General features: G+C 42.5%; 1 protein-coding gene and 1 long non-coding RNA gene across 3 annotated transcripts in view; one reads left to right on the forward strand and one right to left on the reverse strand.

Annotated features, from left to right (window-relative positions):
* The window catches only part of dbn1 (drebrin 1), a 131,260-nt gene extending 117,350 nt beyond the window's left edge, over positions 1-13,910 (reverse strand). For both annotated transcript variants that reach the window (XM_039618795.1, XM_031750276.2), the window contains exon 1: positions 13,645-13,910. In XM_039618795.1, coding sequence (XP_039474729.1) covers positions 13,645-13,727 — 83 coding nt within the window. In that variant the 5' untranslated portion in view covers positions 13,728-13,910. The remainder of the gene's footprint in view (positions 1-13,644) is intronic.
* Positions 13,857-16,072, forward strand: LOC120442368. Its single transcript, XR_005614683.1, has 3 exons — positions 13,857-13,991; positions 14,340-14,429; positions 14,560-16,072. It is a non-coding gene; the product is annotated as an uncharacterized LOC120442368 (long non-coding RNA).
* The last annotated feature ends 9,462 nt before the right edge of the window (positions 16,073-25,534 follow it).

The following is a 25,534-nucleotide window of genomic DNA, read 5'->3' on the forward strand; positions in this document are numbered from 1 at the left end:
AAGATGGAGCCAACACACCACAAATGAAGTCTGTTTATTTGGCGCCAAAAGATGAATTGGCCTAAATTTGCACTAAAATATTAATATTTAAAAACTATAAAAGTCATGAACACCAAAAGTCATGACATAATAGTCCAGCTCCAGCCGCACAAAATGATCTAACATATGTAACCCTAATGTCAAAACTGTTCGGCAGAGGAGCGCGGGAAAATTTTCACTAAAATATTAATATTTAAAAAACTATAAAATTCATAAACACCAAAAGTCATAGCACACCATTCCAGATCCGGCCGCACAAAATGAGGTAACATATATGAAGCTTGTCTCAAAACTGCGGGGCGAGTTTCGCTGCAAAATTTCAGGCGGAAACTGGAGAATAATAATAATAACTAGAAAGCGAAAATTTCAGAAGAAATTTTATGTGTGCCTATGCCGCTGCTAATCACTGTAGTTTGCCATTCATACGGCTACAGAGAGCAAAACTCAGAAGAGCAGCCATTCTCCACCATGAACTATGGTAAAAACAAACACCGCTCACGCTTCACAGATGACAGCTTACAGTTTTGTGTAAAGATGAAGTTACTTTGTACAGCGCCGATTTGCAGACGCTGTGCACACAGGTTCATGAGCAGAAGTCCCATTGTACCACGGCAGACCCGACAATGTTTGCATGAACACACTTTGAAGCATTACATTATAGACCACTTTTCACACATGCATTCACTTTTTGTTTTTGTTATTTTTACACAGTGTTCTGAATTATGAACAATGGTCTACAGCCAATCCTGTGTATTATTATACAAACTTTGGTTGTGAGATTCAGATAACTATTTAATAAAAGCTAAATATTTTATATGAGAGTAAGAAAGAAAAGTATATCTTTGTGTCCACCTTTCTCTGTTAATGCCCTAGCTCCCCCCAAAAGCTTTGCTAGATCCGCCCCTGCACAGTTACCAGCTGTCAGCTACACAAAAAGGAGCTTGGTCTTTGTCTCTCAGAAACAACTCATAACTTCCTTCAACTCATTCATGTCACCTAAAGTGTAAACCTGTTTCTCCATCACCAGTTCAGCTCTGATGATTCAGTAAGGACATCTCCTGATTTCATCTTCATGCTCCAGCAAACATCAGCTGATACTAGAAATTAAAATCAAAAGAATTCTAACAACAGCTGATCAAGCTTTAAACGTGCTGCTGTTGTTTAGCGCGATAAATAAGAGCGAACAGCCGATCATTGATCAGTTTCATGATTGACGTTTCAACACGCGAGAGAATGACAGGGAGGCTTCAGAACAACAGAATAAATCATAATGTTTTCTCTGAATGTGGGACGATTCCGCTTTGTATGGCACGGCAACTCTATGAACTAACCCTAATGAATAAAATAAAGTCCAACGTCAGTAACTTAGTGCGCACACAGCTGTATATAAACACCCGTGGCATTACGATTGTAAAGGTCAACGAAAATAAATTACACCTAAACTCGGTTTATATCTGACCCAAATAGAGAGCGACCGGTGCTGACACGAGTTTCACCCGCCTCAATATAAGCCAAGCCTGGGTGCTTTTTTTCACGAAGGGTTGCTAGCGGCGCTGAGCTAACTATGCTAGCGGCGCTAGCTAGCTAGCCGGCTATCAGCAACACATAAGAGAACTGCTGCTAAATAAACTACACCTAAACTCGGTTTATATCTGACCCAAATAGAGAGCGACCGGTGCTGACACGAGTTTCACCCGCTTCAATATAAGCCAAGACTGGGTGCTTTTTCACGAAGGGTTGCTAGCGGCGCGAGCTAACTATGCTAGCGGGCGCTAGCTAGCTAGCCGGCTATCAGCAACACATAAGAGAACTGCTGCTAAATAAACTACACCTAAACTCTGTTTATATCTGACCCAAATAGAGTGCAGTTCATAACTTCTTACCTGAAATTCAGTTCACCTCACGCTCCTGCCTTCGCTTTCCCTGATCCATGATTGACCACCGCGTTAGCAATCGCCTGCCCGGCCTCATATGTCTCGTTGGCGGCATGTCCTTTCTGTCACACACCGGTGGGTAGCTGCCCTCTGTTGTAGCTCCACCACCAAACAACTCAGTTATTTTTTCCACATCCAGCTGTAACTCCGATTCTATGCGAGCATTTGCGAGAGACCGGGAGGTGAAAGAGAGAGAGAGAGAGTCCCTCGCTATCCATTTGCAGCCAAGCGCGGCAGCTAGCTAGGTAGCCGGCTAGCTGTCAGGCAGGACCGACGTAGTCAGAGCACTGTCGCTAAATATGGGATGTCTTGATAAAACAAGCAGATATTTGAAGTTTACACACCTACATTCTCGCCTGAAAATATCTTAAAAGCTTATTTTGTGACCTAGAAACACAAATAAAAGACATATAAACGAAGTGGTGGCCGCCATTGTTCACTCTGTAGAGGCGTGCTATGAATTGTGGGATATTGAGTTTTCCACCAAGCATTACCGTAACTTTTGAATGATTTGCGCAACCTTAAAAATTCCAATGGCTCCTGAAAGCAGCGACGCTGTGCGCACCGCTGAAATTGTCATCATTACGGTAATCCAAATAAGGGTACACAGGCTGTACCACTCCCGCATACCACTAGAGAGAGCCAACACACCACAAATGAAGTCTGTTTATTTGGCGCCAAAAGATGAATTGGCCTAAATTTGCACTAAAATATTAATATTTAAAAAACTATAAAAGTCATGAACACCAAAAGTCATGACATAATAGTCCAGCTCCAGCCGCACAAAATGATCTAACATATGTAACCCTAATGTCAAAGCTGTTCGGCAGAGGAGCGCGGGAAAATTTTCACTAAAATATTAATATTTAAAAAACTATAAAATTCACAAAGACCAAAAGTCATAGCACACCATTCCAGATCCGGCCGCACAAAATGAGGTAACATATATGAAGCTTGTCTCAAAACTGCAAAATTTCAGGCGGAAACTGGAGAATAATAATAATAATAATAATAATAATAAATCCGAGGAATAGTAATATGTGTGCCTCTTGTCATAGGCACACATAATAAATCCAAGGAATAGTAATGTGTGTGCCTCTTGGCATAGGCACACATAATAAAACCGCTCTCTTTAGCTGACTATCTTAACTTCTAACTATTAGCTTAAAGTACATCTGCCATTAAACTGCTATTCATTACATTATAGAGACCATTATAGTGAACTTCTTAAATGTGGTTGTTAACCAACAATTTCACTTCTACATTTTCAGTTAAATATTTCAGCTGCTAGCAATACTTTTAAGAATTATCCATGACATTAAGCTAACAACTGTGCTGTTTATTCAAACCGTTAACTTACAATTTTAGTTTTTATCCACATGTTTAGCCAATAATTTCTCTTTTTTAACATACATTTTTTGATCAGTTTCAACAGTTCAACAGCAGCTGTTAAGATAAACATAAGATAGTTGCTACAGCTGCCATTGTTAGCTAAACATTTCAACAGTTTATATATACACTTTTAGCTGAAACTGGTAGCTATACTTTTAGCTAACAGTTCCTTTAATTAACATTTTTTGGCTAACTGTTTCAACTGCTTTAGCACTCCAAACACTTGTGCTTGTTAGCCAACAGTTGTTTAGCCAGATTTTTAGTTACTACTTTACTGTAAAGAATATTTTTGTCTAGTATTTTAAACTTTTACATTAGCATTTTTGCTAGTTATTGTTTAGATAATAACTGAGCTTGCTAGCTAAAGCCTCACTGGTTTATTTGCCCTATTAGCTAAACTATAAACTCTTAGTAATTAACAGTTTAGCTAAATTTAAACTGTTTTAACCATCATGTTTTTTTTTAAAAAAAATCTTAACAGTTGTGCTTCATAACTAAACCTTTTAACAGGTTATCCACACTTTAGCTAAATATTTAAACTGTGTTAGAATTCAGAGATTCTTGTATTGCTACCATATAATCTGCCTTATGATGAATGCATTAATAACATGGTTTACAGTATTATTTTATCAGTAATATTTCTTACAGGGTTCATATTGCATTGAATATGTTTGTCATCACATTCATTCTATTCACAGGTTGAGTTCATTCTATACACAGTGCATAACTGTGCTTGTTTAGAGTTGATGTTCCATCCAAGAGGGTTTTAAGCTTCACTGGTGAGAGTGTCCAGGTGATGCACGTTGAGGGAAGATGAGAACATAGCAGGTTAATTGCATGCATGCTTACAATACACATATTAATCTAGTAGCAGGCCTGAGCGAAGGCCCAAGTGTCTTCTGCTTCTTTTTGAGACTTGCTGCAATTCAGTCTACTTAGTGACTGATGACGAGGGTCCATTATTAGCTCTCAGAGACCCTGAAGCTTGAAGTTTATTACCTTAAAAGGCAGGTGTCATAGAAAAGAGAAGTTAGATGTCTGTTTATAGTTATTAAGATGTACATGACGTACCCTTGTCTGTAAACAATGTATTTTTGACCTGTATTTGACGTGTACGTGGGGGCGTGATCCTCTATGCTATAAAACCAGAACCCAGTGTATTTTTATCAGAGCAAAACAGGGCATATGCTGATGGTTGTTCTCCTGCGTTAATAAACTCATCGTTTGATTGCACTTGTCTGGTGCCTCCGTCGTTTGTTGTCTGGTCTGCAGTTGATCGATCTCGCTTCAACTGCTAGCCAGATTTTAAACTAAAATATTGATTTGAATTATTCTGATTTTGAAAGCTTATTTTGGATATGTGAAATCAAGTCAGAATGCAAAACATAAATAAAATTCCACTTTCTAACATGCCATACTGGTGAAATATATCCAGAGGTTTCCAAAGACACATATGCATATTTATAGAAGACATAAATAAAACGAAGACACATTTCTGGTTGTAAACCAGCCTTTTCTTGACTCTGTATATTTTTGCTCCTGTAAGTGAGGAAGCCGTAAATGAGCGCTGAAGGATGATGTCGACCTGTGTTTTATAAAGCAGCTGTGAAGAAAGCGAAAGCCCGTGTTTTTGCATGTTGTACCACTGACCCTGTTCTATATTAATCTGAGAGAGTGCAGAGAGAGCGGCGAGATCACGGTGAAAACACAACATGTCTACTAACTGCTCTCAAGGCACATTAATGCTCTCTCTGCTGAAAAACAGAGCGGAGCAGATGATGAGGAGACAAAAAGAAAGATTCGTCTTCAGTCAGATGATCCATTAAATGTGTTTTTGGTAGAGGGTAGGGTAGCTGCTCTGGACGAATGCAGGACCAGAAACCAGCCATTTCCTGCACAGTCTGATTATCGCCGTCATGGTCGTTTGCAGAGCAAAGCCCAGTTTACCTCCCAGGCATGCAGCCTTCATGTTTACTCTTCCTCTCAGAAACAAATCACTGACATCCTGACAGACCATGACCATCCATGACCTGCATAACTCACACAGAAGCCATAAAGTACCATCTCTGAGCAGCGACATCTTTTATGGTAATTCCCAATAAAGTCATGTCTGTGGGGAGTCATTTTCCCATGACGACACGCACACATTACCAGTAACAGTTCGCATACAACTTTACTGTAATGTAGAACATGCAAAGCTACTAGGGGGCATCGACACCCTCACTTCACGCTGCCTGAAACAAGCTGTTTTAGCTCCCGTGTCTTTAAGGGCCACCATCTTTATTAGCCAGCTTCTGGAAGCCTGCTGAGGGGCAGCAGTCTGAAGCCTGAGCTTTTAAATCATGTGATGTTTTGCATTGTTTTTTGGAGGCCTGACTTCAGATGTGTGCAGCTTGGTTCAGTTTTGGTGACGTGGGAACGGCAGCGTCACCTTTTGGTATGTTCAGCTCATTTATTCAGGTTTCTCCGTCGTCACCTGCCTGTAACAGGTAATAAGTAAGAACACCACGAGCTGGAATGATTAAACTACACGGCCTCAGGCCGTTTCCAGCAGTGTTTTGTTTCTCCTTTGACCTCGACCGGCTCTGCTGTGAAGCATTGTTTGGTCGACCTTGAATCCAGACCTTCCTGAGGGGTAAATAAACGACTCACATTAAAATGATCTCAGACGGAAAGACTAAATGTGAGAAACACGCCAAAGTGTGTGAGCAGTCCAAGAAACGTCCTCTGAGACCAACAGACTCAACCTGCTGCTCAGCTCCTCTCTCTACCATTTTCTTCTTTTGTCTGAGGTGACTCGTCAGGTAATGGCTTCCTCGAACAGCTGGACAGGTCAAAGGGTCGTATGACAGCAGCCTGCGGCCAATCAGCAGCCACTGAATGCGGTTTGTGGATTTTGTGATATCGGATAACCCTGATTCACCCGCTGCCCTTTTCAGTGTCACCTTCACTGCAGTCTGACATTTGTGGTTCAAGAGGTAACATTCCTTTCTTTTAGCTTCAGGGAGTGGATGAATTAATGATAAACAGGCTGGAAAGGGAATCTCATCCTAATGTTCACCCGTCAGGAGTGCTCATTACCGCTGCCTGCAATGCTCCGAGGCGGTGAACAACCCAGTCTTATCAGTTTAAAAGCCCTCATGCTTTAAAAATGATGTAACATGCTTCATATTTGCCAGAGCCTCCTCCCGCACATCACCGTCTGTTTGAGCTCTTCAGTCTGACAAAATTCCTCGTCAGTTTTGGGCAGGTCGAGATACACAACTTATATACACAATTTATATACAAGTTTAATATAGTTAACACACTGTACATCAGAGTTACCGTTACAGGCTAACTCTGCTAGCATGCATTACCCGACAGGAAGCTTTAAACAAACAAAACACTTCAGGAAATAAAAAATAATTTTAAATTTTTTTACTAATTTCCACTTTTATAAAAACTGTAATTCATACATTTGTATTTATTTTCTTTACTCACAAGCTAACTAGCTGTTAGCTAGTCCTCAGCTAACTAGTACTGACCCTAACCTTTGGACCATGTTTGTGCTGTTGGTACCTTTTTTGTTTCTTTCTTCTTCTTCTTTTTTTTTTTTTTTTTTAAATAAAAAGCACAGCTTGTTGTTTACGGCCCATAAATGCTTTATTTAACTTGTATAGTAACAAAGTATAATTACATTTCACTATTGTTTTTCTCCATGTTCATTGCAGCTGACGCATACAAACGCTTGTTCCTCTAATTTTGATTTATTGGTAATATTTTTACCCAAATGCGGCACTTCTTAAAATACAAGCAGACATTACAAAGAAAGTTGTTTTTTGTTGCCTTTCATTTTTGACAGTGTTTTTAGATGTCACGACTGCTGGTGGATTAAAATATATATATTTTTATAACAATAATGTTTTCTTTGGTCTTTAACATGCACTTCACTGTCTGTTGCACTACCTCCTTATGTTTAAAGCCTGATTAGATTAATCTTTGAATGAAAAAAATCAAGAACTTTACACTCTAATGTTATGCCAGTGTTCCCCGTGGTACTGACTACTACTAAAGTCATCAGGGTTAATCCTGAGGGAGCTGTCGGTAGTTTCTCAGATATTTTTATGTGGACTAAAACAGGAAAGTAAATTTAGATTTTTGGTAATTTTACACTTAAACAGCGTTCATCACAGCGCTCTCTCTGCATGTCTTCGTCCTTAGGAGTGACTGTGTTTGCTGCTCAGGATAAATCCATTTACCCTGACGCCATCATTAAACCCAAAGTCATCGTGCAGATGTTTCCTTTGTGTTTGACGCTCCGAGGTTCATGAAGTCTAACAGAGGCCTCGTCTGTCCTGTTATCAGCTGGGACGGAGCTTCACGCTTCTCTCCGACTGAATAAGCGACGTAGCCGACTCATCCGTCATCTGGATTCCTCCCGCTCGTTATCACTTCGACTCGCTGCTCTCAGACCCTCGTGGCTGATGGCGTTCTGAAGTTCGCGCCGCCTGTGACGACGGATGTTCGAGCGAGCGAGGCCGAGATAAGACCTGTTCACAGGGGACGAGCGTGATGTGAGGGCGGCGTGTAATTAACGAACAAACCTCTACAGCTTCCTGACTGAGTCCTGCCGGCGACAGGACGACAGAAGCAAAGATTTACAAGAGAAGACGACGCAGCTTTATCCAAAAATCATCGATTAGCCTGCTGAACGGTTCTTTCCCCGATTCATCATCAACAACATTTGAAAAACTAAAGTTTCTAATTTTTATAGTCGGGTCGTTTCATGATTGTTGGAAAAGGACACTGCTGCTTTCAAATAATGTTTCTTATTAGAACACGAGTGACATTTAATTCGATCATTTTTAATATGAGGCACTTATCTCTGGGAAACCACACAGACGGATGCAGACCACAGGGAAATATGTTTAACCTGTTCAAGGTGGACTGGCACGAAAATAGCCCCAAACGTCTAAATTGCAGGAAAAAAGGTATTTCTGTTTGCAGTGAAGGTGACGTGAAGCTGCTGGGAGATAAATAAATGCATTATTATTTTATCGACAAAACCAGGTCAGAGGAACTCGTCTTATCTGGACTGGTGTGCCCGAAAAACCAGATTTGAGGAGAAGCTCCTGAGACTCCATTTATCCAGCTCCTAAATCCGCTCTCTGGGAAAGCAGAGTAGGGCAGAGGGCGGTAGTGTGGAGGTGGAGGGTGTTTGGCGGTGGGGGGGGTCCCGTGTTGTTTGGGGTCAGCGTGTTTGGAGGTTTCTGCCTTTGTTTGAATCCCATCGAGTGTGAAAAACGGGGGCAGGCCTGAGGCCCTCCGCATCATCTCCCTGCCCCGCCGGATCATCCCACTAAATCCGAACGCCGTTACAGGAAACGTTAACTTTTCAGCCTGACAGCTCGCGCTCACACGAGCAGGTCAGCTGACACAAACACGTAATTTACACTTTTACAGTTTGGTGACGCCGCGAGAGACTCGAGGGTGGAAAAAGCATCATTTCTTGCCTCCATCAACACCTGAACAGCGATGTTTCTGCACCCTTGGAGAGCTCGGTGTCAGGCTGTGACGAGCCACATCTCCGGGAACAGAGGCGGAAATTTGTCCTGGATGTTTGTCTTTGTATCGATGACGAAATCTCCTGTAAATAAACCAAAACCAGCCCAGCAGAGGCGCCTCTGTTGTTTCTGATGCTCAGTTTTTGAGCAAACCATATTAACCATATTCCATATTAGTGAAACTCTGGTGAGCTGTTGGAGATTTCAGCTTCTGTTGAATCAGAATCTAAAATTTTGGTTCCACAGACCTTTTAAAGAGATTATTAACGATCCAAACAGCAAACTTTGCTGCACCATCACGCTGTGGACACAGGATACAACCTGGGGTCACATCCCACTCTGAGCCTTTCAGTTCTTTGATGATTCAACCGGTGAAACCGTTTGAATGCCGGAAATCTCAAAACCTGCTCAAACAGCTGTGATGAAGTTTCTTACTTATGAAACAGAAACATTCACGTTTGCAGCCTCATGTGTTACATTTCTGACTGAAGCTCACACTGCAGCTCCACACGTCACCTGAGTGCTGAACCCCGATCGTCTCACATGTTCAGAGAGCATAGGGCGCACTTTGGCTCTGCAAATAAGGTTTGTTTGTTTTTTCACAAATAAGCTTGTTTGTTTGCAGCCACTGAAAAAGAGTTTTGGTTTTGCTCTACATGAGTCAAACTGTGGAGTTAGTGACTGAAAACGGTGACAAAATAACTCAAAATTTAAAAAAGTGTCCCAGACAGCAAAATTTGTTTTAGTTACCTTGTCAAATGTTGTGACACAGAACAACTCAGAGTTCAACATGGTGCCCACAGACACTTCAATATAAAACTATAGAGTGGATCCGCCGACCTGATGACTGTCCACACTGGACTGTTGGTGGGTGGCTGGAATATTTTTGTCTTAACATCAGGTTGGGGTTAGGTTAACCTCCACCCTTAAGCTATAGCCTTTCTTTTTTCTTTTTCTTTTACCTTTTTGGAAAACCTGTCAGACCTAAAGGAAAAGATGGATTTTAATGAAAGGTACCCTCCATCCATTTTCCATCACTTCAGGGTTAAGTCAGGCTGAGGCGAGAGGGCACACCTGGTCAGGTGGCCAGTGAGTCGCAGAGCTAACACAGAGAGACAAACAACCGTTCATGTCTACAGCCAATTCAGAGTCACCAGTTAGCCCCATGAAGGATTTTGGACTGGGTGAAGAAGCAGTAAACACACCAGGCTGGATTTGGACCCGAGACCTTTGTTCCCGTGAGGCGATGGTGCTAACCACTGGACCACAAAACCTCTAACTCCAGCACTAACCCTGCTGACGTTGCTGAGTGAGGGCAACATATTGCTCAACTGTAGCTGCAACTATACTACAACAACCAGAGCGACTCCCACCTCAGGACGACGAGCACAGTGTGTGATCACATGGGTTTAATCATTTATCAATAATCAATCAATGATCTGCTCGGGTTTGTGGTAACACTAAACAAGGCTTCGTGTTGTTGTGGAAGCTAATCAACTAAAAATATATTACCATCCATGTGCACGCCCCCTGTGGACAGAGTGAGTGAGGCGGTTGGATTTCCTCGTGACTGAGTCTAACCACAGAGGCCAGGCTGACCTCACCTGGCCTCACGACCTGCAGCAGATGGCTCAGGTTCACATTTCAGACTCAGCGTTTGTGTCCAAACAACCTTTAATGGCTCCACTTTAACCAAGGACACCTGATTTTTAATCAGGGGAACAGGTGGAGTTGTTATGACTGCTGCCTTATCATGTTCAAGGACAGAGGCTGGAGTTTAACATTAAACCTGCAGTCCAAGTCAAATATTACCTCCTCTAAGCTAACCAGCTCCTCTACATGCTGCAGCTTCTGAAACTAAACAAATCAGCTCCTTCCCCTTTTTGTTCCGAGTCAAACACAAACAGAGAACAGGAAGGATGTGCCGGCACCAAAACCAGGCCGAGGTTTCTGAAATTCCTCTTTTTTTTCTCTGGGATTCACCTAAAACTTTGCTGCTCTAGATTCACAGGCTGCCGGGGAAATTCAGCTTGGTGACCTTCCTGCTCGGCTACAAAATGAAAAACTCTAAACCTAAGAGTGCTTTTGGTGTTTCAGCAACAAAGTCCATGCAATAAACATTTACTTTAATACATCACTGCAGCCAGTGGGGCTGTATCTGTAGATCTGTGGGAGTGAGTCATTGTTAAACCAGTGAGCGCTGGTCTGTTTGCCTTCTTCATAGATGGAATTTTATACAAGAGGTTTTCTAAGATTAGAGATTAAAGCCTGATCTTTGTCTGTTAATAAATATTAATAATAATGTTTCAGTGCAGCGGCTCCACGGTGCAGTGGTTTACACGTCTGCCAGCAAAAGGTTACTGGTTTGATTCCATTAGGGAGCAGCTGGGACCAGTACTTCATATACACATAGTTTTACTTGGGCCATGGTTTGCTGTATGGTAGCCTAGAGGTGCCAAACACAACAACACACCTGAAAACTGAGGCTACGTTCACACTGCAGGCGAAAGCGCATCAAATCCGATTTTTTTTGACCCTATGCGACCCATATCCAATCATGGTATGACAGTGTGAACGGCACAAATCCGATATTTTCAAATCCGATCTGGGTCACTTTCGTATGTGGTACTGAATCCGATACATATCCGATGTTTTAGAAAGCGACTGCTGTTTGAACGGTCATGTCGCATTAAATCCGTCTTTTACGTCACTGACACAAGACAGACACCAATTATCAGCGCCGGAGAAGCGCCCGAGAAGACATCACGAACGCTTCCTGGCCATCGAGTGTGGATGTTAGTGAAACTGTTGGGAAGACAACGTGAACATTTTATTTGTACTGTATAATCTGCAGATTCTGACAGAAATCTGCAGATTATCCTTTGAAGCACCGCTCCTCTAAAACAGCAATAAGGATCATTATTAGGTTATTTACATTATTATGTAAATAACAAAATAACTTAAAGCAAAAATTGGGAAACGTAAAGTCCGAAGTCTTTATATTAAGGGCAATCAGTCAAACAATACTGTTTGCTCTGGGTCTAAACAGAGCGCGTTGTGTGTGACGTCTTCTTTTGCGCATGCGGCCGCTTTGAGCGTTCACACTAGAGCGCGTTTGCTGTCGCATTTTATTTGTAGTGTGAACAAGCAGACAAAAAAAATCGGATTTGATCAAAAAATCGGAATTGAGCATTAAGACCTGCAGTGTGAACGTAGCCTGATTTTTTCATGTTTTTGATATCAGCCTGATATCAGATTTTTAAGACCGATACTGATATCTGGTGATTTTACAAATCCGATATAGTGGCCAATATTCTTTTCTTTCAGACGTTTATTATCTATTTTTATTTACTCGTTTGCACTTTACCCCAACTCAACATTCACAACATGGCCGAAGGGCGCTTCTCCTTTTTCCCCTTTACACTTTCATTTATTGGCCGCAGCAACTGCCGATACTGATCGATCAACAAATAGCCAAACATTATATTTCAGTAAACAAAATCACTTCAATGATCGCCTTGAAGTCAAGAGAGTTTTAACTCTGGGCCCGCCCACTTCTACAGTTTCAGATCACCACATTGCTATTAGTCACTTCCTGTTAGTCACTTCCTGTGTTGGTCTCCTGTTCAAAAATCTTTTTCCAAAATGCTAATTTTTCCTTTTTTTGCTGTTCCTGCTTCTTGTCGGGTTTTTGTGAAATGTTATTGTTTTCTTAAATCCCATGTTTTCATTTTTTTTGGTTTAATGTTTAATCGTTTTGGGGTTTTTCCCAATGTTGTCACATTTTTTCCTGGAATGTCATGAGATGTTCCAAAGACTCTGGTTTTGTTTCTTTCCCTGAATGTTGACGGGGTTTTCCTAAACACGGCTGAATTATTTTTCTTTGTAATAGTGTTTTTATTTTGTTTTTTACTTTTCTGTTCTTTTGTTTCATAGTTTTACTACTTCGTAGTATTTTTGGTTTTGTATCTTCATGTTCTCGTGACATTCTTGAGTCCAGTTTGGTTTCACAGTTGTGTTTTTTTGATTTTATGTTTCTAAAAAGTTGTTGCGTTTTTCTTCGTGTCGTTGTGTTTTGCACCTCTGGGCCACCGTACTGCTCGGCAGATCAAATGAATAATTTTGTTATTGACCCTCTTGCACCATTTCCCAGTGCAGAAACGCCACAAAGGGGGATGATGGAAGCCTCCACCCCTTCTTTCCCCTCCTCCCTCCATCCCACCCACCGGCCTCGCCCCTCTTCCTCCTGGTTTAAGGATGCAGGGGCTCATCAGTATCTCTGGACCACCACACACACACACACACACCTCTGCATCGCTTTGCACAAAAGCCTGAAATTGCTTCCAGCTGGGAGTGAAGCCGGTCCCGGCGGACTGAGGGCAAACAAAGCGCATTTTACGCAGACAGTGGCGCACGTTTCCCCGCTGAGTCTGCACTGCGGGGCAGCTCGGGCAGCTCGGGACCCCCCGCCCCCTAAAAAAAAAAAAAAAAAAAAAAAGACCTGCAGCTCTCTGACACAAACTCTGCAGACCCGAAACAACCGCACCCCGCTCCGTCCCTACTTTACACCAGCTGTACTGACGATGATGATGATGAAGGTGGTGGTGCCCCAGTCCTGCCTTGCGCATCATCAGCGCGCAACAACCCGAACAACGAAACCCCGAGAGGAGCCGTGAGAGGAGCGGGAGCAGGAGCAGAACCAGGAGAGGACAGGAGAACAGGGCCGCAGGACTCACCAGTCGGTGTCCGTGGTCTCGTCGATGACGTCCTGGTAGGCGGTGAGCAGGGCCAGCCGGTTCTTGCCGAGATTCACAGCCATGTTTCCGTCCCTGCAAGCATCCAGCCGCTGCTGATGGGGAGAGACTCGGAGTGAGACTACAGGAGGACGGCAGCAGCAGCAGGAGGAGGAGGCGGCGCTGACTGGTGGAGACAAAGAGAGGAGCGCGGTGTCCGCGGGGTCCTAGCGCCGGAAGATCAGCTGGTCACAGTCCGATGGGTCCTAGTGCCGACGGTTGAACTCCTGCAGCTGTACAGAAACAGTTAAAGTTTAAATTTGTCCGAAAGGAGGAAGATTTGAGTGAATGTCCGTGTCACCGTGGCAAATCATTACTTTTACATTATTCACTGCTGTTACTGTTTAACATGCGCTGTACTCAGATCGTCTTACAGCACTTACAAAAAACAAGGAGCTCGAGCAAAGAGGAAATACCGGATAAAGGAGGTCAATAAGTACGAAACCAGGTGTGAATGTCAAACTTGCTGTTTGATATTCACACCTGGTTACCTTGTGAACAAGGATGCATTTCTGCAGTGACACTCAGTGTTTTAATTTGGTGAACCAAAGGCAATCTCCCACTGATGTGGATAATAAAGTTTTTTCTATTCTGTTCTGTTCTAATCTACTCTGCTCTTTCCCTGTGACATCACACAGGTCCAGGAGAACAAAGTGAAGTGAAGCTGTTGGACTTACAGGAGTTACTGATTTCATTATGTGAAGCATTTCCAGCTGGAACAGCACCAGGTGAGAGTGACCTGAGAGTGAATGCACTGTGATGTACGCTTTTCTGTGGGCGGGGCTTTAACTGGTAAATGGAGGGTTCCTGAGCATGCCTCACTCACAACAGCACCTTTCTACATCTAAATGCTTTCAGTCTAAGATCCACACTGATGAACACATCACGCAGACCGGAGCAGCTGGGAATTGAACCACCAACCTTCTCATTAGCCGATGACCTTCAGAGTGATGAGGAGGCTGTAATCTTCCTCAGAGTAACACATGAAACATTCTGAACTTCCTTTGTGTTTTCTGTAAGTTTCTCTGATCAGAGTTTGGCGAAATTATCAGGTCGAAGCTGATGTGGTAAAACCTGCAGTTCCTCTGGTGGCCACCAGATGCTGCTGTCGTATACTGTCACGTAAAAATGTTGAACTTTACCGCAGAAATAAGCACGTTTACAGAAACCGTTTGGGTCTCTGTGGATCATTTCCTCCTTTATAATTGCAGCATGGCAGGTGATTGTTTTTATAACGCTTCTTTTTTAACTTGATTGAGGCTTCAGGTTTGGCGTGTGGCTCCTTTGGTTAGAGCTGGAGCTGGTAGCCTCGGCCTTGGCTCTCCGGAGTCATTGAACTTGACCTGCGGGCCGAGTTTGTGCTGCTGTGCTGCGTCCTTGAAGTCTGTCCTCCAAGTTTGGGTGAATTAAAGTCTAAGATTTTGTTAGCCTGTTATTTAGCTCTCAGTATTAGAGGGTGCAGTGTCGGTGTGATGCATTAGCTTAAAAACCAGTCTTGCTAGGAGCAGCCGATAACTTCCACTCTCTTGTCCAAATATGGTCGCTTCCAGCTCCAAAGAAACCAAGATGGCTGCACTTAGACTGCAGTAACCAAAGGGTGGCCTCCTCCTCCTGTTAGCGTTCAGGGCTTCTTCTTTGACAATCTGTGGATTAAAAACCTTTTTAGGACTGTAATGGGGGCATCAACCACTTCAGAAGGAGCCTCCATCAGCCGGGTGGTGCATTAGTGAAGTCGTCTGGAGGCACGTGGGTCCCATGTTTTGTTAATAACAAGTCTCTCATGAAAACCACTAAGTGGCAGAGCTGCCTGGTAAGTTTGCCTGTTGCTATGGATTCCAGCATGGCGCTCTGGTTTTAAAAAGCAGATCAGATGATGAGAGCTGAGGAGCAGCTGAAGCTGTTTTCAACAGCTGACCTCTGTCAGCCTCTGTGGGCTGATTTGTTTGTGAGGAATAATCAGCAGGACCTGATGACACCGCCGCCTCCTCGGACCAATCCCTGACTCAGACCGTCTCCAGGACTGCTCGCCAGATCGCACTCCCAGTGGTTTGTGGATGGTTTGGAGGCAGTTTGAACATGAAGCAGGAAACAAGCTGAATACTGAAGACGGGCGACGTTAACAGTTAAAAGTTAAAAGTTAAAACCAGTTTATTCTGTTTCTTGTGTTTTCAACATTAGTATTAATATAAATACTCTGCTCCGTCTGAATAAAGTATTTACCAGATGAAAAACTGCAGCGCAGGCAGACAGATGTCGACTTGTTTCCATGAACAATACAGCTTCATTCAAAGAAACACAGATGAGACTGTAACACAGAAAGAAAATGTTGAGTCTGCTTTCTATAAATAAAGTTACATTTGAGCATTAAACAGTTTCCACAGATTGTTTACCTGAGCCTGATTTTGTTTTTTAATGTGTATAAATTGTTTTTCATTCATTTTTTGATGACGTGTCAGACTCATCGCTGTTACGCAGACGTTTTTAAACGTGTTGTCAGTCAGATCAGCAGGATGAGAAACGATCGGAGGTCTGGGCTTCGAGTGGATTCATCTGTGGACCAAGTGAAACACGACAGACTTTTGTGGTGATTTAATTTTTGAGAGAACAGAAACAGTGAGATCAAGAATACGTTGGACAAAGACTTGTTTTGTAGTTTTGCTTCTTAACAACATCACAGTGGATTTCAATCAATCAACACATGATTGAAGTCATGAGTGAAGTTGTAAAAAGCATCAGTTCTTATGTACAGTCGCTCATTTTCAGGTTACCTGCTGAAATGTGATTGGTCGATGCTCCTAGGACTATAAATGAAAAAAAAAACTGAAATGAAAAAGCACCAAAATCTTCACGTTAAAGTACAGAAATGTACCTGAGTATGACATGCTGCCAATAAACATGTTACAGGGAGACTACTGCACTGACAGCAGCTCTAAATGTTGACCTTCAAACAGATAGATGGACAGAAGCGTCCACGGTCAGCTGATCCACTTCAGACTCAGCTGGTGGGTTTCTGAGGACCTCCGTAAGCTCAGTGTTGAGTGTCAGGTTGTTTGGTTGAGCGGTTCTCATATATTCAGCCAAAGATGTTTCCTGTTGGAGCGACTGCTCCACTCTGTGTACAGGGGGAGGAGCTAATACACACACATATTTGTTTCACTATCTTTGTGAGGACATTCAGTGGCATTAATGCATTCCTGAGTCTCTTATGTTCAAGTTTAATCACCACACGTACACACAAAGGTTTTTTATTACTAAGACGTCAGGCTCTCGTCTGCACAAAGAGTGGCTGCGTCCAGAGAAAATCCAGAGAAAAACGTGCTGCAGGTCCCTGAAAGTAGCCGTCACCGCTCAGCTGGTAACAGAAATCTGAACCCAAGCATTATTTTTCTTACTGTTGTAGCTGTCTGGAGATATCCTCTGGTTCAGCCATGAATACTCAGACCATTGAGTCCTTTGCAGCTTCTACAGGAGGATGTGGCGACCGCAGGGTCCCTAAAAATGCTGTTTCACTACCCGTGTGTCAGCTCGCTAACCTGGCTGATAACCCGAACCTCTGACTTCAGAAAGTTAACATTTTAGCAGCCGCAACGCTTACGCTGACATTTCGAAACATAGAGGCCAAAAACTAAATGTATAAAAGATGATTCGACTTTTAACCCATTAGTTCATTTGTCTGATTTTCAGATTAAGAGTTTTAGGGTTAAAGGAAGAATTTGGTGAATTTTGGGTAAGTTTGGCACTCTGAGGGTGAACATGGGGACACGAGGGTTACATACTGCTACTGCAGGGCTCTTTTAACCTGAAACCAATTTTTTTTTGTTTTAGCTACAATTTACAGGTGATCCCTAAATGCATCATGAAAGCAGATGTGTGAATGTGATGGCATAGCTCTGACTGAGAGGAGAGGAGCTGCTGTGTTACGATACTGAAGTTCAGACAAATAAAATCTACAGAAAAATCTGTGTTTCTGACAAATGAAATATGTGACATATATGTGACAGCAGCACACAAATCTGACATTAAACTCTTCAGGAAGACGGCATGGAACAAAAAACAGAGTGTGAGTTTTTATTGTCATTCACACGAAGTGAAACAAACAGAAGACATTCTTACAGTGTGAGTTAAGTACAAACTGACTGACAGTGTGGTGGGAGTGCAAAGACACATCAGGTTTGCATGAAAGCTATAAAATCTGGTTGAAGCTGGAGATTAACAGCACCAAACTTGGACAAAACGAACCTCTGATGACCGAATGGCCCAAGAATGTCTCTCGAAGCCGTCTTTGGGGGTTTTTGGGGACCCTGTAAGCAATGAGACTTTAAAATGAGGTTCTTTTCTCCCCGTTTCCTGGAAAAGTTGACATTTAGGAGGTTTTTCCCGGCTTGCGGCGGTGGCCGTTGCTGTGGAAACCAGGCTGCCTCAGAGAGCTGAACCCCACGCAGGCCGCCTCGGTGTTTGTCTCCCATGCGGGCCCAGCGGCTGGCGCCAAGCCCACATACCTTCCCTCGGCTCTCAGAGGCCAGAGGATAATGGAGGAGGGGCGGGGACGCTGGTGGGCTCTTTAATTGGCACAGACAGCGATTATGTTCAAGGTGAAGCCGCTGAAGCTCCCTCTGCCCACCATTCAGCTCTCTGAACCCCGCTGCACTCGTTCCTCTTGTGTTTATTTGCATGCAGAGCAACCCTTTAGCTCCCATTTTTACCCACACTTTACCTCCCCGAAGTTCTCCACAGTAAATAACTGCTCAGACACTTTATCATGACTGCAAAAATCTGCACCACCTTTCAAAAACCTCAACACTACCAGAACACCGTGCATACGTGTTTACTCCTCACAGTATTAATGCATCATGGGATCATAAATTACTGCCAGTTTTCTCTCCCCGGGCTGTCAGACGACTGAAACGCTGTGTGCTTGGCCGGTTTGTGGGAGTGGGTACAGCGAGTCTCTGATAAAAAAAACTATTTTCAGCTCTGCACCATAATTCAAGATTAGGCACAAAAAACTTGCCCAGATGAATTTAATGAAAGCTGGTGTAGAGGCGGAAAAACAGGAAAGTTTTTAAAATTTGATGCAAAATCGGACAAGTTAAAAAAAAAAAAAAGAAAAAGAAAAAAGGATCTTGCACAGCATGATATCTCTGAGTGCAAATTTTTAAAACTTCGTTTAAATCAGCCTCAAAATAATCTTTTTCACCTTAAATACATTTGAAATACAGTTAAACGACTCACTCAGATAATTTGGGGGATATTTTATTTTTCATTGTGCAGAAAGCTGCAGTTCCTCTCATGGCCACTTGGGGCTGCCTTCAGCAGTGAGTCCGCCCTCATACACTCCTGTGTTAAAATGTTCAGCTGTCCAGCAGAATTAACCATGTTTGGTCCCAGTGGATAGTTTCCTCCTCATGAATGAGCCACCTGGACACTGGATTTAGGGGCGTGGCTACTTTGATTAATCAAGTTTGTTAATATTACCTGAAAATTCCAGTATCATCCAAATATGGTCACTTCTTACTGTAAAACAAACAAACAAAAAAAGCAACAGGACGGTGGTCCACGCACCAAAGTTGTTTCTTCCAAATGCAAAATCCAGAAACTAATGGCTACGTCCATCTTTTATGTACAGTCTTTGTCTATGCGTGACATATATTTGAATCCTAAATGTTGCGTTGCAGCTTTTTCTAAATACACGTGACAGTTTTTGACAGCTCGCTCTGCTCAGCCTAACTGCAGCATGAAGGCTCGACACATGTGAAACTATTCATGGCTTTGTGTGGAGCTAAAGGTGGTCTGTCAGGGGTTTTACAGGTGAAGGAGACCAAAAACGGAGCTAAAAGACGGCGCATTGGTCAGAGTGTGTTGATCTGTCATTTTTAACCTTTAAAAATCTGTTTGCGATGTTTCTCACTTTTAGCTTGCTGGATGAAAATGTGCTTCCTGGAGCCAGGCGAGGACTCGCTGTGACTAGTCCCGCCCCTCGTTTGTTCAGTCAGAGGACGAGGTCTGAGTGTGAGCAGCATCGCTGTGTCTGACGCTGCCAACATCAGGATTATTGATCGATGATCAATTACAGCATGTCGACCGGCTGCATGTGCTGAGTCAAAACAGTTTTATTATCTTTGAGTTTTTATTTTAAGTTTTGAGTTATTTGAAACACAAAACACAACAGAAACATCATCATGTGAACGTTTCTGAGCTGACTTTGTTTTTAACGTCAAACTGTGAAAATCTTTGACTTTCAGGTTGATTGATGTTTCAGTTTTGGAGTTCGTCGTCTGCCAAACCCAAAGCAACAGTACAGAAAAGTTTTACACCTGTCCTCGTGTACGGAAGCAAAGCTGGGACACAAACAGGAAGAGCGTCGACGGTGCAGCAGAGATGTGCTTCATCAGGAGGAGGAGGAGGGTCGGACCGATGATGTCACACCAGGAAAAATTGAAGGGAAAAGAAGCTGAGGAGGCCAAAGGAGAGAAACCATCATGGGCAGAAGGAAAGGGCGAGCTGCTGCGCCATGGGAGAGACCGAGCATCCTGGAGGACCATGAACGCCGGCGCCTTTCAGCAAGGCACCAAAACAGAATTTGACTCTGCACCATCGGCCTCTTTTAACCGGCCGCCGTTGTTCCCGACAGAAAATGTTTCCTTTGTGGTCATTGTGTTGGTGCTGAGCTCATGAGGACCGCCAACAGGATCCTTTTCTTTCCAACGTAGGGGCGTGGCCTGTGTGACTGACAGGTGGAGGTGACACAGGCGGGTGTAGCTGCTCATGTTTGAATTTTTTAAGTTCCTTGGTGTGACGCTGCTGCACGCTTTGTTTCTTTACTTCAGCGTAAACACTCCCGTCTCCAAAAACGAAGACGGCGTGACCCAAAATCCAAACTTCAAAGCTCTAGTATTCAGCCGCTGAGGTCACCGTGGCTTCGGTTTGTACCAATCTGCTGCAGTTTCACTAACAGGACGAGTGGGCGACTGGACACTGCGAGGTTAAAAGCCGTGGCTTTTGCTCAACACAGAAGCAGTCCTTAGTCTTTTCTGTTTTCCTTCTTTTAAATGAGTCTCATATTCACTTGGTTCCAGTGAAAGAAAATAAGACGCAGGAACAGAAAAAGTAGGAATCTGTGACGTTCACGCACACACAGGATGTTTGGTTCAATCTCACACGCCCTTATTTTGTAGTTTCCAGCAGATGAATGGGATAAATCGGTGGATTCGTTGCTGTTTCTTTGCAGTAAAAACTGGAGGAAACAAAAGGTATTGATTGATCCATTGATCAGCATCTACATCGGGACGCCTGGAGGAGGCGGCAGACACGTGGACAGATGGAAGACAAAGGAAAAGCAGAGGTTCGCTTCCCATCTGTGGTCTGTGTGAGACGGAGCGTCTCCCCTTTTGTCCGTCATCAGTCACGTCTCTTAGTTTTCCTTTACTTCCTGATGGGATCAAATAGAAGCTGCACAAATCCAAACTCTGCTTTTTTGTCATTTAGTTTGTCTCTAAGCTCCTAAATCTCCATCCTCCGATGACTCGGCGCGTTTGGATCCTCTGAAATGAAAGATGTTTATCACAGCAGGAAGACAAATTATGAAGATCTGACGCTCCGAATGTTTCCGTCCAAGAAAAGAGGCGTGGGCGTCGGGATGTTGAAACAGATTAGAGCAATAAAAAAACTGTGCGGGGGTGAAACGAGCTGAACGCTCTGAACGCCGTGACCAACGAGCTTTAAACCAGCATGTGTGAGAGCACCTTCACAGAGCTTTAAAGGAAAACCCTGAAGATCTCACATCACGAGGCATTAATCGTTTTTTGGTCCGATCTCATTCATACACGAGACATCATGTGACCTGAAAAAGGGACAAAAAAGGAGAAGCTGAAGTTTAAGCCCAGTTAAAGACGATTCATTTCCTAACTGGACTCCTTCAGTATCTCGTGGTCCTGGAGAAACTAGCACAGGCGTTGCTCTGGTGGGATTTTTATCCCATTCTTCCAGATGAATGTGAAAGTTTGACTTCTGTGAACTCAGATCTTTTTGCTTTTTTCCACAGATTCCTTCGGTGATTGAGTGGGCCACTGCAGCAGCTTTATTTTCCTTGGCTGTGTGCTGAAAATCAGCCTCACACCACAATGTTCCCACCTCCAGACTCCACAGTTGGGGTTTTGGCCTGATGGGCGCTATGGTCTCTCCTTCAAACACGGTGAACAATGACATCCAGCCTCGTCTGACGGATTCTCCCAGAAGTTCGTTGGCTTTAAGCGAGGCAAACTTGCTTTTTCTTGCTCTTTGTGAAGCAAAGCGAGCAACCCTTCACTTTTCTGACTCCTCTGTCAGAAATGTGGTGATGAGCACATTCAGGTGTGTCGTCAGTATGGTTCGAGCGGCGAGGTTGTGAAGGTTTTAGGAGATTTCTTTGCTTTTACCTGTGCGACAAACTGGTGATGAAAACGTTTTATCGGCCATCAGTCCGGACTCAGTCAGCTGATGTTAGTTTGGGGGCCGGCTTACTTTCTAAACACAGGTTTCAGCTGTTTCTTGGCTTCATGCCTTTTTGCTGTGTCATTGGATTTTATTACACAGAAGTAATTCTCACTAATTCTCACTGAGCTCTGAAACGGAGATGCTGCTCCTCCACATCCAGCCACGGTCACATCTGACTAGGGCACCTCCTACAGGTGAGGCATTTCAACCATGTCCAGCGTGGCTGGATTCTTTTATTGCACCAACACTCAGGAGGATATGTTCTGCAGCTGCCTCCCTCCCCACTTTGATGCAGTATAAACAATGTTTTTATGACTAAATGTGACCAAATCAGAGTTACTGTTGAGTTTATAAATGTGTTTAAAGGACTGGAAACATCTAAGAGACATAAGATAACTCTGAGTTGTGTTTTCACTAGTGAAACGGTCACAGCATGCTCACAGGGTGGATCAATCAAAAGGTCCTAAAGCACGTCCTGTGGTGCTGTCGGTGTTTCAGATGTTGTTTAGTAACTGTAGATTAGTTTTTACATGTTTCAGTCGCATCGTGAGTCTCTTTGCGACATCCTCCATTTCAGTTTCAGGGAGTCATGACGAACAAAAGGAACCTCTGATAAATAAAACATCTCGTCATTACTTTTTCTTGATATTTAGTTTGTTTTTGTCCGAGGATAATCTGCCCTCGGACCGTTGCTTCTGAAAAGCCGTCCCTGTTCTGCACATTCTCAGTGTCAGACCTTTCTGTCTTTGCTGCTGAAGCTGTGTTTTCATTGGGATTATTAGATTTCTTTCTCCTGTCTGGGTTTTATTTTTACAGTTGAGCGCAGACAAAGACTGGAGACTTCAGAAAGAAATATTTATGAGTCTCAAGGGGTTAAAAGTCTGCAGGAAAAACACAACTCGCATACCAAACCAATGAGACGGAGCCCCACGGTGAGTTCTGTAATCCAGAGCAGAGACCGAAAGACACTGAAATACACAAAGTCTGCAGGCACACAAACGTCTCACAGAGGCTCAAATGTTCAAAATGAAGTGGCTGAATCTAAAATTTCAGTTTTTTTAGATACATGACACAGAAAAATACATTTCCTCATAAGGTGAATAGAAATGCTGATATTGAATCAGACTCTCAGCTCATCATTCAAACTAAAACTGCATTTTTTATTCCCAAAAAGGAGCCAGAGTTTGAATCTGAGCACAGATTTACAAGCTGAGGCCGGCAAACATTTCCAGTTCTTTCCAAGGAGAGAGAAGAAAACAACAACAACTATATTTCGAAACTATTGACTGTATGTAAAAATGGATGGTTCCCACCTTGAAGTCACCATTGTTTTAAAGCTCCTTGCTGTGACCGTATTTGAGTAATCAGCTAACATGAGCTAGCTTGGTCTGTAAGCTTATAGCTAATTAACAGTAACAGCTGAAAAGTGGTCTCAGAGAGGCTGCAGCACAAAGCAAGCCAAATTATCTCACATAATTTCAATAAAGATGGCAAAAACTACCAAAATTATGTGAATTCAGGATCCCCGATGGACACGTTAGCAAAGAATAAACTAGTCTGCACACAGGTGGACGTATCAGCCGAACAGGTGAAACTGTATGACATTATAACATCTGACTTCTTTATAGTTAAGTCATTTTACAGACATGAAATTAAGATCATACTTCATATTGCCGTATTTTAAAAAAGCAAACAGACAAAAACAAAACTAAAGCTTTGGGGAGGTCACATTAGGCCAACACAGCGGACTGTACGAAGGATTCATGGATCATTGTGAAACCTCAAAAAAACTTCCCAGCTTAGTTTCCAGAGTGTAGTCACATGTTCCATGTTGGTTTTCATTAGTTTCACAGTTTTCTTTTTAAATTATTATAAGTTGAAAAACTATGTCAGGTGAGAGGTTGATGTTATTATATGACTGGTGTAACAAAACACAGTCAGCGAGTCTTAGCGTTTGCAATAATGCTGTTAGTGCTGAAACATCTGACACTGTTGTTAGTTTTATTTTATTATTTTATTAATTTAAACATCAGTGTCGATTAAAACACTTAGCTTTGGTTTAAATAAACTACATCACCCTCCTTAAAACTCATCTCATTGTGACATCACCTCCATGGGTTAGGTCATTGGTGTCAAAGGTCAAACCTGCATGTCTTCAGCTACAGGCCTCTATAAACAGCGCGCGCGCGCACACACACACACACACACACACACACACAGTGTGAGTAACAGTGCTCCTGCAGCAGACTCAGGAATGTGTTCATTTCCTCTTCGGTTTGAGTGTTTGCTCTCAGGATGCCTTTTCTTTCTTTTTTTTTTTAAAAACACCGCGAGTTTAAAAGTCCAGCAGCAGAGGAATGTGTGTGTGTGTGTTCTTGTATTCCTACTGTTGTGGGGACACAACTCTGTCTAATCACTCACAACACAAGGACCTGTCTTTTATTACCCATAAAGCTGGCCATGATAATGTAAACTAAAAAATTCTGAGGGCAAATATTTTACTTTAAATTTAGACTCAAAACTATCTGGAGGATAATTATTAAAGAATGTTTAATTTAATCATGATTAAATAAGTAAAATTAATAAATAATTAATAAAATTATTTCATTTTTACATGACAACAAATTGCACAGAGAAGCTGACATAAGAGCAAAAAGATGACACTAGAAAACTGGTCAGTGTTTCTACTCGCCATAATAAAAGCGTCCATACAGGACTCAATTCTTCCAGGTGTCTGGCTCCATCTACTGGTCGGATGGAGGAATCATGAGGTTTAGAAAAATATTTTTTGAGTTCATTAATGTTTCTGTTCAACTTTAAAAAGCAGGAATTCGATCTTCCTGAAATGCTCAAAAAAGAGTAGCAAAACTCAAAATGATTCATCATCTAACATCCAAAAATCAAGTCAACATAATTTTTCCTATCCGTCTATGTAGATAGATATATGTAGGTATTGATATATAGGTGGAGAGACAGTAAGTGTTATTCGTATATATATTATGTACAAGGATACAAAGAATTCTTACATCACTTCTGTTATTTACACCTACTGTTATTTACACCTACACCTGTGATATTAAATAATCTGCCATTAAACTGACTATTTTTGATAAAAGTTTATTTAAAAAAAACCCCCAGACAATCATTTTTGAAATACTGAAATCTTCCCATGTAAAAAATGTCCAGAGTTACAGATTTAGAGACTAGTTAGCAACCATCTGTAAATACTAACCCCTGTCTGAGAGTGGTTCACGCTAACAGCATACACTGGGGTAAATATTTGCTTATGTGCAAATATTGTACACCTTTTTATAATCAAGTTTACATCTAATATAAAATAATAATGTCACAATGACATAAT

This window comes from Oreochromis aureus, linkage group 10 (genome assembly GCF_013358895.1).
Source record: "Oreochromis aureus strain Israel breed Guangdong linkage group 10, ZZ_aureus, whole genome shotgun sequence".
NCBI lineage: Eukaryota > Metazoa > Chordata > Actinopteri > Cichliformes > Cichlidae > Oreochromis > Oreochromis aureus.